Source organism: Balaenoptera ricei, chromosome 20, assembly GCF_028023285.1.
Source record: "Balaenoptera ricei isolate mBalRic1 chromosome 20, mBalRic1.hap2, whole genome shotgun sequence".
Classification (NCBI taxonomy): domain Eukaryota; kingdom Metazoa; phylum Chordata; class Mammalia; order Artiodactyla; family Balaenopteridae; genus Balaenoptera; species Balaenoptera ricei.
The window spans coordinates 16663277-16679643 of record NC_082658.1 but is presented as its reverse complement, the minus strand read 5'-3'; the positions used below and the strand labels follow the sequence as shown (position 1 = coordinate 16679643).

The following is a 16367-nucleotide window of genomic DNA, read 5'->3' as shown; positions in this document are numbered from 1 at the left end:
CAAAAACCACATTCACAGAAAGATAGACAAGATGAAAAGGCAGAGGGCTATGTACCAGATGAAGGAACAAGATAAAACCCCAGAAAAACAACTAAATGAAATGGAGATAGGCAACCTTCCAGAAAAAGAATTCAGAATAATGATAGTGAAGATGATCCAGGACCTCGGAAAAACAATGGAGGCAAAGATCGAGAAGATGCAAGAAATGTTTAATGAAGACCTAGAAGAATTAAAGAACAAATAAAAAGAGATGAACAATACAATAACTGAAATGAAAAATACACTAGAAGGAATCAATAGCAGAATAACTGAGGCAGAAGAACAGATAAGTGACCTGGAAGACAGAATGGTAGAATTCACTGCTCCAGAACAGAATAAAGAAAAAAGAATAAAAAGAAATGAAGACAGCCTAAGAGACCTCTGGGACAACATTAAACACAGCAACATTCACATTATAGGGGTCCCAGAAGGAGAAGAGAGAGAGAAAGGACCTGAGAAAATATCTGAAGAGATTATAGTCGAAAACTTCCCTAACTTGGGAAAGGAAATAGCCACCCAAGTCCAGGAAGTGCAGAGAGTCCCGTACAGGATAAACCCAAGGAGAAAGACGCCGAGACACATAGTAATCAAATTGGCAAAAATTAAAGACAAAGAAAAATTACTGAAAGCAGCAATGGGAAAATGACAAATAACATACAAGGGAACTCCCATAAGGTTAAGAACTGATTTCTCAGCAGAAACTCTACAAGCCAGAAGGGAGTGGCATGATATACTTAAAGTGATGAAAGGGAAGAACCTACAACCAAGATTACTCTACCCAGCAAGGATCTCATTCAGATTCGATGGAGAAATCAAAAGCTTTACAGACAAGCAAACGCTAAGAGAATTCAGCACCACCAAACCACCTCTACAACAAATGTTAAAGGAACTTCTCTAAGTGGGAAACACAAGAGAAGAAAAGGACCTACAAAAACAAACCCAAAACAATTAAGAAAATGGTCATAGGAACATACATATCGATAATTACCTTAAACGTGAATGGATTAAATGCTCCAACCAAAAGACACAGGCTGGCTGAATGGATACAAAAACAAGACCCATATATATGCTGTCTACAAGAGACCCACCTCAGACCTAGGGACACATTCAGACTGAAAGTGAGGGGATGGAAAAAGATATTCCATGCAAATGGAAATCAAAAGAAAGCTGGAGTAGCAATACTCATATCAGACAAAATAGACTTTAAAATAAAGACTATTACAAGAGACAAAGAAGGACACTATATAATGATCAAGGGATCGATCCAAGAGGAAGGTATAACAATTGTAAATATTTATGCACCCAACATAGGAGCACCTCAATACATAAGGCAAACGCTAACAGCCATAAAAGGGGAAATCGACAGTAACACAATCATAGTAGGGGACTTTAACACCCCACTTTCACCAATGGACAGATCATCCAAAATGAAAATAAATAAGAAAACACAAGCTTTAAATGATACATTAAACAAGATGGACTTAATTGATATTTATAGGACATTCCACCCAAAAACAACAGAATACACATTTTTCTCAAGTGCTCATGGAACATTCTCCAGGACAGATCATATCTTGGGTCACAAATCAAGCCTTGGTAAATTTAAGAAAACTGAAATCGTATCAAGTATCTTTTCCAACCACAACGCTATGAGACTAGATATCAATTACAGGAAAAGATCTGTAAAAAATACAAACACATGGAGGCTACACAATACACTACTTAATAACGAAGTGATCACTGAAGAAATCAAAGGGGAAATCAAAAAATACCTAGAAACAAATGACAATGGAGACACGACGACCCAAAACCTATGGGATGCAGCAAAAGCAGTGCTAAGAGGGAAGTTTATAGCAATACAAGCCTACATCAAGAAACAGGAAACATCTTGAATAAACAACCTAACCTTGCACCTAAAGCAATTAGAGAAAGAAGAGCAAAAAAACCCCAAAGCTAGCAGAAGGAAAGAAATCATAAAGATCAGATCAGAAATAAATGAAAAAGAAATGAAGGAAACAATAGCAAAAATCAATGAAAATAAAAGCTGGTTCTTTGAGAAGATAGAAAAAATTGATAAACCATTAGCCAGACTCATCAAGAGAAAAAGGGAGAAGACTCAAATCAATAGAATTAGAAATGAAAAAGGAGAAGTAACCACTGACACTGCAGAAATACAAACGATCATGAGAGATTACTACACGCAACTCTATGCCAATAAAATGGACAACCTGGAAGAAATGGACAGATTCTTAGAAATGCACAACCTACCGAGACTGAACCAGGAAGAAATAGAAAATATGAACAGACCAATCACAAGCACTGAAATTGAAACTGTGATTAAAAATCTTCCAACAAACAAAAGCCCAGGACCAGATGGCTTCACAGGCGAATTCTATCAAACATTTAGAGAAGAGCTAACACCTATCCTTCTCAAACTCTTCCAAAATATTGCAGAGGGAGGAACACTCCCCAACTCATTCTACGAGGCCACCATCACCCTGATACCAAAACCAGACAAAGATGTCACAAAGAAAGAAAACTACAGGCCAATATCACTGATGAACATAGATGCAAAAATCCTCAACAAAATACTAGCAAACAGAATCCAACAGCACATTAAAAGGATTATACACCATGATCAAGTGGGGTTTATTCCAGGAATGCAAGGATTCTTCAATATACGCAAATCAATCAACGTGATACATCATATTAACAAATTGAAGGAGAAAAACCATATGATCATCTCAATATATGCAGAGAAAGCTTTCGACAAAATTCAACACCCATTTATGATAAAAGCCCTGCAGAAAGTAGGCACAGAGGGAACTTTCATCAACATAATAAAGGCCATATATGACAAACCCACAGCCAACATTGTCCTCAATGGTGAAAAACTGAAACCATTTCCACTAAGATCAGGAACAAGACAAGGTTGCCCACTCTCACCACTATTATTCAACATAATTTTGGAAGTGTTAGCCACAGCAATCAGAGAAGAAAAAGAAATAAAAGGAATCCAAATCGGAAAAGAAGAAGTAAAGCTGTCACTGTTTGCAAATGACATGATACTATACATAGAGAATCCTAAAACTGCCACCAGAAAACTACTAGAGCTAATCAATGAATTTGGTAAAGTAGCAGGATACAAAATTAATGCACAGAAATCTCTTGCATTCCTATATACTAATGATGAAAAAATCTGAAAGTGAAATTAAGAAAACACTCCCGTTTACCATTGCAACAAAAAGAATAAAATATCTAGGAATAAACCTACCTAAGGAGACAACAGATAAAATGTACTTTAAAGAATGTTACAAGAGACAAGGAAGGGGGCTTCCCTGGTGGCGCAGTGGTTGAGAATCTGCCTGCCAATGCAGGGGACACGGGTTCGAGCCCTGGTCTGGGAAGATCCCACATGCCGCGGAGCGGCTGGGCCCGTGAGCCACAATTACTGAGCCTGCACGTCTGGAGCCTGTGCTCCGCAACAAGAGAGGCCGCGATAATGAGAGGCCCGCGCACTGCGATGAAGAGTGGCCCCCACTTGCCGAAACTAGAGAAAGCCCTCGCACAGAAACGAAGACCCAACACAGCCATAAATAAAAATAAATAAAATAAATTAAAAAAAAAAAAAAAGAAATTTAGAAGAAAGTGTTAAAAAAAAAAAAAAGAGAGACAAGGAAGGACACTACATAATGATCAAGGGATCAATCTAAGAAGAAGATATAACAATTATATATGCACCCAACATAGGAGCACCTCAATACATAAGGCAACTGCTAACAGCTATAAAAGAAGAAATCGACAGTAACACAATAATAGTGGGGGACTTTAACACCTCACTTACACCAATGGACAGATCATTCAAACAGAAAATTAATAAGGAAACACAAGCTTTAAATGACACAATAGACCAGATAGATTTAATTGATATTTATAGGACATTCCATCCAAAAATAGCAGATTACACTTTCTTCTCAAGTGTGCATGGAACATTCTCCAGGATAGGTCACATCTTGGGTCACAAATCAAGCCTCATTAAACTTAAGAAAACTGAAATCATATCAAGCATCTTTTCTGACCACAATGCTATGAGATGAGAAATCAATTACAGGGGAAAAAAAGTAAAAAACACACATGGAGGGTAAACAATATGTTACTAAATAACCAAGAGATCACTGAAATCAAAGAGGAAATCAAAACATATCTAGAGACAAATGACAATGAAAACACAACGATCCAAAACCCATGGGATGCAGCAAAAGCAGTTCTAAGAGGGAAGTTTATAGCTATACAAGCCTACCTCATGAAACGAAAAATCTCAAATAAACAATCCAACCTTACACCTAAAGGAACTAGAGAAAGAAGAACAAACAAAACCCAAAGTTAGCAGAAGGAAAGAAATCATAAAGATCAGAGCAGAAATAAATGAAATAGAAACAAAGAAAACAATAGCAAAGATCAATAAAACTAAAAGCTGGTTCTTTGAGAAGATAAACAAAATTGATAAACCATTAGCCAGACTCATCAAGAAAAAGAGGGAGAGGACTCAAATCAATAAAATTAGAAATGAAAAAGGAGAAGTTACAACAGACACTGCAGAAATACAAAGCATCCTAACAGACTACTACAAGCAACTCTATGCCAATAAAATGGACAACCTGGAAGAAATGGACAAATTCTCAGAAAGGTATAACCTTCCAGAACTGAACCAGGAAGAAACAGAAAATATGAACAGACCAATCACAAGTAATGAAATTGAAACTGTGATTAAAAACCTTCCAACAAACAAAAGCCCAGGACCAGATGGCTTCACAGGTGAATTCTATCACACACTTAGAGAAGAGCTAACACCCATCCTTCTCAAACTCTTCCAAAACACTGCAGAGGAGGGAATACTCCCAAACTCATTCTATGAGGCCACCATCACCCTGATACCAAAACCAGACAAAGATGTCACAAAGAAAGAAAACTACAGGCCAATATTACTGATGAATATAGATGCAAAAATCCTCAACAAAATACTAGCAAACAAAATCCAACAACACATTAAAAGGATCATACACCATGATCAAGTGGGATTTATCCCAGGGATGCAAGGATTCTTCAATATACGCAAATCAATCAATGTGATACACACCATATTAACAAACTGAAGAATAAAAACCATATGATCATCTCAATAGATGCAGAAAAAGCTTTTGACAAAATTCAACACCCATTTATGATAAAAACTCTCCAGAAAGTGGGCATAGAGGGAACCTACCTCAACATAATAGAGGCCATATACGACAAACCCACAGGAAACATCATTCTCAATGGTGAAAAACTCAAAGCATTTCCTCTAAGATCAGGAACAAGACAAGGATGTCCACTCTCGCCACTATTATTTAACATAGTTTTGGAAGTCCCAGCCATGGCAATCAGAGAAGAAAAAGAAATAAAAGGAATACAAATTGGAAAAGAAGAAGTAAAACTGTCACTGTCTGCAGATGACATGATACTACACATAGAGAATCCTAAAGATGCCACCAGAAAACTACTAGAGCTAATCAATGAATTTGGTAAAGCTGTAGGATACAAAATCAATGCACAGAAATCTCTTGCATTTCTATACAGTAATGATGAAAAATCTGAAAGAGAAATTAAGGAAACACTCCCATTTACCACTGCAACAAAAAGAATAAAATACCTAGGAATAAACCTACCTAGGGAGACAAAAGGCCTGTATGCAGAAATCTTTAAGACACTGATGAAAGAAATTAAAGATGATACCAACAGATGGAGAGATATACCATGTTCTTGGATTGCAAGAATCAATACTGTGAAATTGACTATACTACCCTAAGCAATCTACAGATTCAGTGCGATCCCTATCAAACTACCAATGGCATTTTTTACAGAACTAGAACAAAAAATCTTAAAATTTGTATGGAGACACAGAAGACCCCTAATAGCCAAAGCAGCCTTGAGGGAAAAAAACAGAGCTGGAGGAATCAGACTCCCTGACTTCAGACTATACTATAAAGCTACAGTAATCAAGACAATAGGGTACTGGCACAAAAACAGAAACACAGATCAATGGAACAAGACAGAAAGCCCAGAGATAAACCCACACACCTATGGTCAACTAATCTATGACAAAGGAGGTAAGGATATACAATGGAGAAAAGACAGTCTCTTCAATAAGTGGTGCTGGGAAAACTGGACAGCTACATGTAAAAGAATGAAATTAGAATACTCCCTAACACCATACACAAAAATAAACTCAAAATGGATTAGAGACCTAAGTGTAAGACTGGACACTATAAAACTCTTAGTGGAAAACATAGGAAGAACACTCTTTGACATAAATCACAGCAAGATCTTTTTTGATCCACCTCCTAGAGTAATGGAAATAAAAACAAAAATAAACAAACGGGACCTAATGAAATTTAAAAGCTTTTACACAGCAAAGGAAACCATAAACAAGGCGAACAGACAACCCTCAGAATGGGAGAAAATATTTGCAAACGAATCAACAGACAAAGGATTAATCTCCAAAATATATAAACAGCTCATGCAGCTCAATATTAAGAAAACAAACAACCCAATCCAAAAATGGGCAGAAGACCTAAATAGACATTTCTCCAAAGAAGACATACAGATGGCCAAGAAGCACATGAAAAGCTGCTCAACATCATTAATTATTAGAGAAATGCAAATCAAAACTACAATGAGGTATCATCTCACACCGGTCAGAATGGCCATCATCAGAAAATGTACAAACAACAAATGCTGGAGAGGGTGTGGAGAAAAGGGAACCCTCTTGCATTGTTGGTGGGAATGTAAATTGATACAGCCACTATGGAGAACGGTATGGAGGTTCCTTAAAAAACTAAAAACAGAATTACCATATGACCCAGCAATCCCACTACTGGGCATATACCCAGAGAAAACCATAATTCAAAAAGACACATGCACCCCAATATTCATTGCAGCACTATTTACAACAGCCAGGTCATGGAAGCAACCTAAATGCCCGACAGACGAATGGATAAAGAAGATGTGGTACATATATACAATGGAATATTACTCAGCCATAAAAAGGAACGAAATTGGGTCATTTGTAGGGACGTGGATGGATCTAGAGACTGTCATACAGAGTGAAGTCAGAAAAGAGAAAAACAGATATCGTATATTAACACATATATGTGGAACCTAGAAAAATGGTACAGATGAACTGGTTTGCAGGGCAGAAACTGAGACACAGATGTAGAGAACAAACGTATGGACACCAAGGGGGGAAAGCAGCAGGGGGTGGTGGTGGTGGTGTGATGAATTGGGAGATTGGGATTGACATGTATATACTGATATGTATAAAATGGATGACTAATAAGAACCTGCTGTATAAAAAAATAAATAAAATTCAAAAAAACAAAACAAGGCTTTGAATACATTTCAGGGAAGAGGAAAGCACCAAAATAGGAAATATTCAAATCTGTCTAACTATTTGAAATGGTAATTATTTCACCTTCTAATTATGAAAATAAAGCACCATTTAAAAAAAATTAACTTAGAAATCTTAGTATATGTTGTGGTAATCAGAATGCAATGCAATGTGTTACTTTTATTGGCGCACAGACACTGCAACATCTGATAGAGAATTTGCCAAGAACAAAAATTAATTGAAATCCAGCATAATTTAAAGACATTCCAAAAATCTTAGTGCAAATCCAAGCCACATTTGTTTAATAAAAAAACAAAAAACAAAGAAACAAACAGGCAAAAAAACCCAAAAAACCAATGCAATGGTTATGGAGGAAGTCCACTCTGAAAGTAAGGCTCTATTCATCATTATCTGTTAATCATAGAATATTAAAGTATTTTAAAAAATTCTTTTGGCTTGAAGACAGTTTGTAAATAAAATATTAGGGCTTCTATTTACTTTGTCTCAGCCTTTCAAAATTTATTTTGTATGTGTTTTATAATGCATATATAAAACACTCCCACAAAAGTTCAGAGGCTATTGTCCTAAGCACTGGGTGATTTCTGAGTACTCTGCCACTAGAAAGTAAGCTCCATGAGGGCAAGGACTTTTGTTCACCAATGAAACCCAGGTGTCCTGGAACACCGTGGGGACCCAAAATTGCTGAATAAATTTGCTTGGCAAATCCATCACCTCAAAATGATAGAGGGCAAGGTACTTGCTCAACAGCAAGTATCACTGAGCAAGGATCCACTGAAGACACAGTGAGCAACTAAGACAGAGAGAATGGCCTTTGTCTCCAACTTTGGCAGAACTCCAGCATTACTGCTATCATCAGCAAATGGTTTATTTTCTAAACTAAACTTATTTCTTTGTCTTATTTTCCATGTAGTTTACTTCTGCATGTCAGAATGATTCTGTTTTAGACACTGGCATTGGAACCAAAGGGTCTTTAGTATGCTTTGTATGTCTCCCCCTTGTTTTAAACATTTATATGTACTACCTTCAAAAGTACATCAGTTTTGGGGCATGAACAAGAAGAAACTAGTGTCAACTGCAACAAAGAAGCCTTGCTACTTCACAGATATAAAAGAAAAGAATCCAGGAGGCCAACCTATACTTCAGAAAAATTTTATCACACCCTTAGATGTCATGACACCGTGGCTAGCAAACTGCCGAAACAGAGAAAGGACACTATTTCCCCATGAGGCGATGCTGTTGGTAGGTTTTTGCTTGTTTTTGTTAAAAACATCAAGGGCATGGCCAAAAACTACTTTCTTATACTTAACAGTAATATACTGTTTTCTTTGCTTGCCCAATATCAACTCTTCAACTGTTCAGAAAATAATTTAGATTTATATGACTATTAATAAAAAATTGATTAAAATTCAATTCAGTGTGAGAAACCCACCAAACTCTTTTCTGGTATTTTGGTAATTCAGGCAGTCTGAGGAATAGACAAGAGAGAAATGGTACAGCCTAATAGTTAATTTTCACTAATAATAGTCTCCTTTAAAAAAAAAAAGATCATGGCAAGGGACTTCCCCGGTGGCACAGTGGTTAAGAATCCACCTGCCAAAGCAGGGGACACGGGTTTGAGCCCTTGTCTGGGAAGATCCCACATGCCGCGGAGCAACTAAGCCTGTGCGCCACAACTAGTGAGCCTGCGCTCTAGAGCCTGCGAGCCACAACTACTGAGCCCATGTGCCACAACTACTGAAGCCCACGCGCCTAGAGCCCGTGCTCCACAACAATAGAAGCCACCGCAATGAGAAGCTTGTGCACCTCAACAAAGAGTAGTCCCCGCTCTCTGAAACTAGAGAAAGTCTGCACGCAGCAACGAAGACCCAACACAGCCATAAATGAATGAATGATCATGGCAAAATTATACAGTCCAAATGCATACTATAACAAAACAAGCCAAGCAGTGAAAATCTACTGTCCAAATATTAATGGTTCCAACAATTATCTCCTCTCCCTTGTCCTCAGTTTTCTCACCAGCAAATATACTGTAATAGCATTATCTTAAGAAACATTCTCTTTCAGTCAAACGGGTTATTTCTCTGTTCTCCTTTACAGAAACACTCTTTGAAAGTGTTATCTATGATGGTTCCCTCAATTCCTTCCGTTCCATTCTCTCCTGAACCTGATCCAATCAGAATTTCACTCTTCTACCTCTAACAAAACTGCTTACAAAGGTCTCAAGCAACCCTGGCCCCACGAAATCCTACGGTCAATTCTTAGTCTTCACCTAACTTGACCCGTCTGCAGCATCTAACACAGATGATAATTCCCTCCTTTCTGAAACATTTTCTTCACTTGCCTTCCACATACCACACTCTCTTGGTTTTCCTTCTGCTTCACTGGTCACTCCTTCCTAGTTTCTTATCTTTCACATCTCCAAAGACTTGGAATAAAAAAATGCATCAAGGCTGAATTCCATCTGAGTTCCCCACCATTCCCTATTCCCTTCCTCTGCTGCATTTTTCTCCCCAGAACTTAACACTATAGAACATACCATACACTTCATTTTTTAAAAAATAAATTTATTTATTTATTTGTTTTTATACTTGGCTGTGTTGGGATTTCGTTGCTGCGCTCGGGCTTTCTCTAGTTGCGGCGTTTTATTGCTTTATTTTCTGTTTCTACCCATTAGATTATTTCATGAGGGTAAGAATTTTTGTCTGTTTTGTTTAGTGTTGTATTCTCAGTGCATAGAACAGATCTAGCTTATTGTAGGAACTCAAAAAAATATTTGTTGAATGAGTGAATGAATTAATAAAAATAAAAGTGCAAACAGCAAGAGTCATCTTGTACTAGTAACTTAGCAGCCAGATACCCCAATAAGCAAATTATATACATTTCAGTTAATCCTGAAACAACCCTATGAGATCTCTGAGGCACTGTGGGGTGGGGTGGGGTGTTAACATGCCCCAAACACAAACTACTAAGTGGCAGTGCCATGATTCAAACCCAAGTCTGTCCTCTTCAAAGTTAATGCTCTTAATCACTGCATGGTATTATTTTCACTGGAGTCCTATTTCGTTGGTTTTGAACTAAATCCAACCCTGCTATTTGAAGAGTCAGCAATCAAGTTTCCTGTAGTTGTAAAATAATCTCCATTTTGTCTGTGAAGACAAACATTCGTTTAGTATCATCAACTTAGAAATTTTAATGGAGATTCTTAAAAAGGAAAGCATTCCACGTTGCCATTTTCAGTGATAACAGTATAAGTGAGAAGACACACTGCTCTCCTTCAAAGTGTTGATGGCAGAACTTCCAACTTCCTCTCTCCCATTTCTATTAAAATCTCAAGCCAATGGTTTCCAAACCTGGCTGAAGAATCACCTAGGAGCTTTTTGTTTTCTGAAAACAAGATTCCCAGGCCCAACTCCAGAGCAACGAAACCAGAATCTCTAGGAAACAGGGCTCAGGAACCCAGTATTTTTTAAAGCTCTGCAGGAAGCCTTGGTGGTTAGCCAAGTGTGGAAAACACTGGTTAAAAGAACCAAAGCTGGCAAGAAACTAGTACCTCTATCTGAGCATCTGGCTCACTGTTTAACAGTGACCAAGTCTCCCTGGTACTGACCTTCTTGGAAAGAGGCACGATGCTGTTGGGTCGAACAAGCCTCCGTTTCTTACAGCTCAGCACAGGACGTGTTCGGGCTGCCACACAGGTGCCATCAGTTGATGAAGAAACTAGATTCAGTCTTTGCTTTTTATGCAACTGTTCCTCAGCATCAGAGCTGTCACCTGGAACGTGGTCTGCCAAGACAGGCTGAAGACTACACAAGGGGAAGGAAGAATATCCACTTCTCAGAAGACGTAAGGAAACAAAGCCTTTAATACTTGTTCAACCACCTCTACTTGCAAACGTTCACAGACACAAACATGTGTTCTAGAGCACACAGAGGTCACCTCTTGATGCTGATGTCTGTTAATCTAAGTGGGTATGCAGTATCTGTGCTTATTTTTAAGGTGCTCTTGGTGGATGTTACTCTACCATGTCTGAAAAATGCAAAAGTCAATAAGTGAACTCAGGTTCTAGTGATTAAGTTCTCTTCTACAACAAAAACATGAATTCTTAAAAGTCTAGAAAATTGCAACTGGTAAGAATATTTTTAATATATATTGAGAATCAGTTCTCCTGTGAAACTTGCCTATTAGGGATGTGTACTCATTGTTCACTTGCAGAAGGATTCCTTGATCTTTCATAAATACAGATTTACAGCCTTTAGGGATCTAATCTGTTCTACAGTAGAGGATTTTATGTACATATTTCTGAGGAATTCTACCAAGACAGGACCAATCACAACGATTCATAATAACTTTAGGACTTTAAATTTTTCTCCATGCTGAGTCGATTTTAGGCCACAGTAACTAACAGGAAAATACATTAGGAGGCTACTTAAAATATACTTGCTACAGTAGGAGGCATGCACAATATTATGAAGTGATAAGGTTTCTGCTTCTTTAAACCAGGGTTACTCCTGGCTAAGGATAACTAAGAGCCTCAAACCCATCTTTAACAAGCCTGCTGAGTATAAGAAGTATGCAGAAGAGATAAAACTTACGTATTAATGACTCCATTGACAGGTCTCAATGCTCCACATGATTTAGTAGACAATGACTCTGAAGGATGACCAGAGGCACCATGGTTTTCCAGTGGCTGAGAAACAGACTCAATCTTAATGAGAAGAAAAATGAAAATATATTATCAACATTTAACCAACAGCACCAGCCTGAAAAGCAGCACCATTTCATTTTAATGAAACACCTAAAATTTCTGATGACCAACTTGAAAAACAACTCATTTATGGAACACATTTAAGTGTTTCTTGGATTTGTGTCTCCTGGGCTGCAGTCCTCACAAATCCCAAATAAATGCATTTTTTGGCCTTAAAAAAACCAAAACCAAAATCACTCGTATGATTGAGGAAAAAAGAAAATAATTAAGAGAATCAGCTTTCGAGATTTTGCTTTGGCAAAATTTGGAGAATTTGCTTTGGAGGGAGGGGTTAGGAATTAAGATATTTAACAGACCAAAAGTAGTAAAGTGCCTCCTGACAGGGAAATGACCTAATGACTCCATGGAACAGAAGCACAGCAAAACAATTATATAGTACCAAGAGTCAAGTTTTCAACCTAAGGGTCAAGAAGGGTACATAAGTTCAGTAGGAAGACAACTAAGAGGAAATTTAAATGTAGTTAATATCTGCTTAACTTCACAGTGTATGCTGGAAGCTTGTTTCCAGAAAACCATACTCTCTCTCACTCTCTCTATATATGTATTTCACCCCTGTGATAAAAGAAATAGAAACAATAAAATGACAATGAATAATAATTACCTAATGCTATCAGGTAGTAACTTTGGACTACACAAATACAGCTGACCCTCAAACAACTTTTGGATTTGAAGTGCAGGGATCCATTTATACGTGGATATGTTTCAATAGTAAACACTAAAGTACTACACAGTCTGTGGTTGGTTGAACTGGCAGATGTGGAGGAACTGTGGATAGGGAGGGCTGACTATACATTATATGTGGATTAAATCCCATGTTGTTCAAGAGTCAATTGTATATGCTTAGACTATAAAATGAAAAAAGGGAGGTAGGAAAAAAATATGGAAAAGTTGGAATTTCACTATTTCAAAACAAATTATGTATTTACTAGGCTAAAAGGCGTAGGGGCAGCCATGAGATGTCAATCACATGGAGTGTCTGAGGTATTGGCAATAAAGCCACAGCTCAGTTATCCCTCGGCTCTGGGAGTTGTTGGAATACCACAGAATGGCTGTGGTCTTTGTCTCCTCCTTACACTCAAACTGACTTTGGGGTGTTCTGACGTCTCCTTTCCTGTAACTGCTACCAGTACATATCAAAGCCAATATTTTGAGGCTGAAATTCTATTTATCAGTATTGTTAAATTTCTTTTTTGATCTTTATACCCCCAAGGAGAAAACACCAAAGGATCTGAAGACCTGAGAACAGTCTCAAGAAAGGACAAGAGATTGGGAAGCTAATTTTAAAAATTTAATACAAATTATCCAAAAAGTTAGATCAGGGTATACAAATAGACAAGACACATGAGTAAATTACAATGAGTAAACACTGGGAAAGTGTTCTGTCTTCCTTGTTAGATACCCTGTACATGTACTGTTATATCTTCAACAATTGTATTAGTCAACACCACCAAAATTATGGTAAATTTGGCTCATGTACTCATTGCCTTAAAAGCCACACTGATTTCCTCATGGAAAGTAATGTGTAAGAGTTATAAAGGTGTTCATGTCTTCTGACAAAGTATTTTACTCATCAAAATCTATCTTAAAGAAATAACTCAACAAAACATCCCCCCAAATCTTACACACAAAGCTAGTCACTGCAATGATATGGATCAATAACCTAAATGCTCAACACTTGAGGCATAGTTATAAAATGTGGTACACCAAATCAGAATATTGAAGATAATCATAAAGGATATTTCCTCTTCCTTTACCCAGAAGAATATTTAAATATAGAAAATAATAGGTAGAAATGACTTTGGAAAGGGGCTAAATTCAAAATATTTTTAATACAATTGTGGTGACTAAAAATACATGCACACAGATAATGACAAGGTAAAAATAGTGTTAAAGAGGCAGAATAGAGGCTTCACCAGTGGCGCAGTGGTTAAGAATCTGCCTGCCAATGCAGGGGACATGGGTTCGAGCCCTGGTCTGGGAAGATGCCACATGCCGTGGAGCAACTAAGCCAGTGAGCCACAACTACTGACCCCACGTGCCACAACTACTGAAACCCATGCGCCTAGAGCCCGTGCTCCACAACAACAGAAGCCACCGCAATGAGAAGCCTGCGCACCGCAACGAAGAGTAGCCCCTGTTCGCTGCAACTAGAGAAAGCCCACACGCAGCAACCATGACCCAATGCAGCCAAAAATAAATAAACAAATAAAATTTTTTTAAAAAAGAGGCAGAATAGGACTCTTCCGAAGTTTTCTCTACATTTAGATAATATTTTTAACATTAAAAAAACCCCAGATAAACCCAATACCCTCCTGAATGCTAGTGAGGATTTACCATTCAGGGAACACCTCAAAAAGCCCAAACAAATATTATGGTATGACAAAGGACAAAAAGGTTTAAGATTCAGGTTGGTGTTAACTAGGAGATGTGTGACTCCAGCCATGTTACAGCTTTCCTAGATTTCAGAAGTTCTGGTTTAGATGAAAAAGTTTCCTTTCAACATGAAAACGCTGTGACTATGAACTTTTTGGTGTTGATCTGAAGAACTTCTGTCAACTTTATATTCGCTTAAAACAATAGCTTTTAACATTAAATTATGACAGAGATCTGGTTTATATATCTACATGTTTTACAAGGTGCCACATTTAAGCAATAGGTTGACTCTCATTTGATTAAGATTTATTTTCTAGGGATTATGGAGAACTAACCACCAGGATACCTGTCAAGACAAACTGTTGCCATTCTTTAACAAAATCTCATTTCAAAACAAGTTTACGGGCTTCCCTGGTGGCGCAGTGGTTGGGAATCTGCCTGCCAATGCAGGGGACACGGGTTCGAGCCCTGGTCCGGGAGGATCCCAAGTGCCGCGGAGCAGCTGAGCCTGTGAGCCACAACTACTGAAGCCTGAGCACCTAGAGCCGGCAACAAGAGAGGCCACCACAGTGAGAAGCCCGCGCACCGCAACGAAGAGTGGCCCCCGCTCACTGCAACTAGAGAAAGCCCACGCGCAGCAACGAAGATCCAACACAGCCAAAAATAATAAATAAATAAAAATAAATAAATTTATAAAAAAAAAAAAAAAAAAAAGTTTACTTTTCTTAGCTAATAATCTATCCTTGTTTTTCATGCCTACAGATATATAAGTATATTTAAAGGCCATTAATCTTCAATGTGTATTTTATTATTTTTCTTAGAGGAACTTGGAACTTTCCTGGGGGTAATTCAGCCCCCCAATTAAAATAGAAGTCAACAGGCAAAAAGGTTATTTAAGCACAGAAATGCTTGTCAAGGATACTGAAGCACACAGCAATTAAGAGCATCAAAGTCAGAGAGAAAATGTGCTTGAATTCCAATCCCAACCATACAAGGAGGCACTGAATATTTAGAAGGATCTGCTTAGAAACCTTGGGATATCCTACATGTAATCACCCTGAGATCTAAAGCAGGGCACTGGGGCAACCAGGTTCATCATTCATTCTCAAATTCAAAGAGCTTAAAATATTAACCCCAATCCTCTAATAGTGTTTCATCTAGAAAAAGAAAAACACAACTCACAAACACATGTAATTTTACTTAAGAGTTTCTTAAATGCATTCACATTGCCTTAAGAAAAAGTGAACACTCCTTATCTTGCAGTCCAAAAGGCTGCAAAGACAGGGTAGAGAAACATTAACAAACACTTCACAAATATTAAATCCACACACTAATTTAAGCCCGATTGTTATTACTGCAGTGGTTTACATCATTAATATTTTCAGGAAACTAAAGCATGACTCAGATATTTGCCATCCAATGGAAAACTGTAAATAGGAGTTGTTACAGAGCTTCTCTTGAGTTTTATGTGATGTTCAGATACACTCTGAGGGCACATGCATCCCACAGCCAGAAAAGAGTAGAAAAGCTGAAGTGGTAGGTAGAGTGCTTCTGTAATCCCTCCTTTTTCTAAAGCAGAGCCCCAGAGATTACCTTTTGGGGAAATCTTAGAGTTAAAGGTAGCAAGCAGGGTTACTGAAGTGATTTTTTTCCTTGACTGAAAGGGCCAGATGCATGGAATAACACAGCAATGAGATTCTATTTGTTATTCTTATAAAGTAGGCATCTGTTTGATTCATTACT

General features: G+C 37.8%; 1 protein-coding gene across 7 annotated transcripts in view; it reads right to left on the bottom strand.

Annotated features, from left to right (window-relative positions):
• KANSL1 (KAT8 regulatory NSL complex subunit 1) overlaps positions 1-16367 on the bottom strand; it is a 188010-nt gene that overhangs the window by 35376 nt on the left and 136267 nt on the right. For all 7 annotated transcript variants that reach the window (XM_059907027.1, XM_059907028.1, XM_059907026.1 and 4 more), the window contains 2 exons: positions 12079-12191; positions 11094-11289 (listed from right to left, as the gene is read on the bottom strand). In XM_059907027.1, the coding sequence (XP_059763010.1) occupies positions 11094-11289; positions 12079-12191 (309 nt within the window). The remainder of the gene's footprint in view (positions 1-11093; positions 11290-12078; positions 12192-16367) is intronic.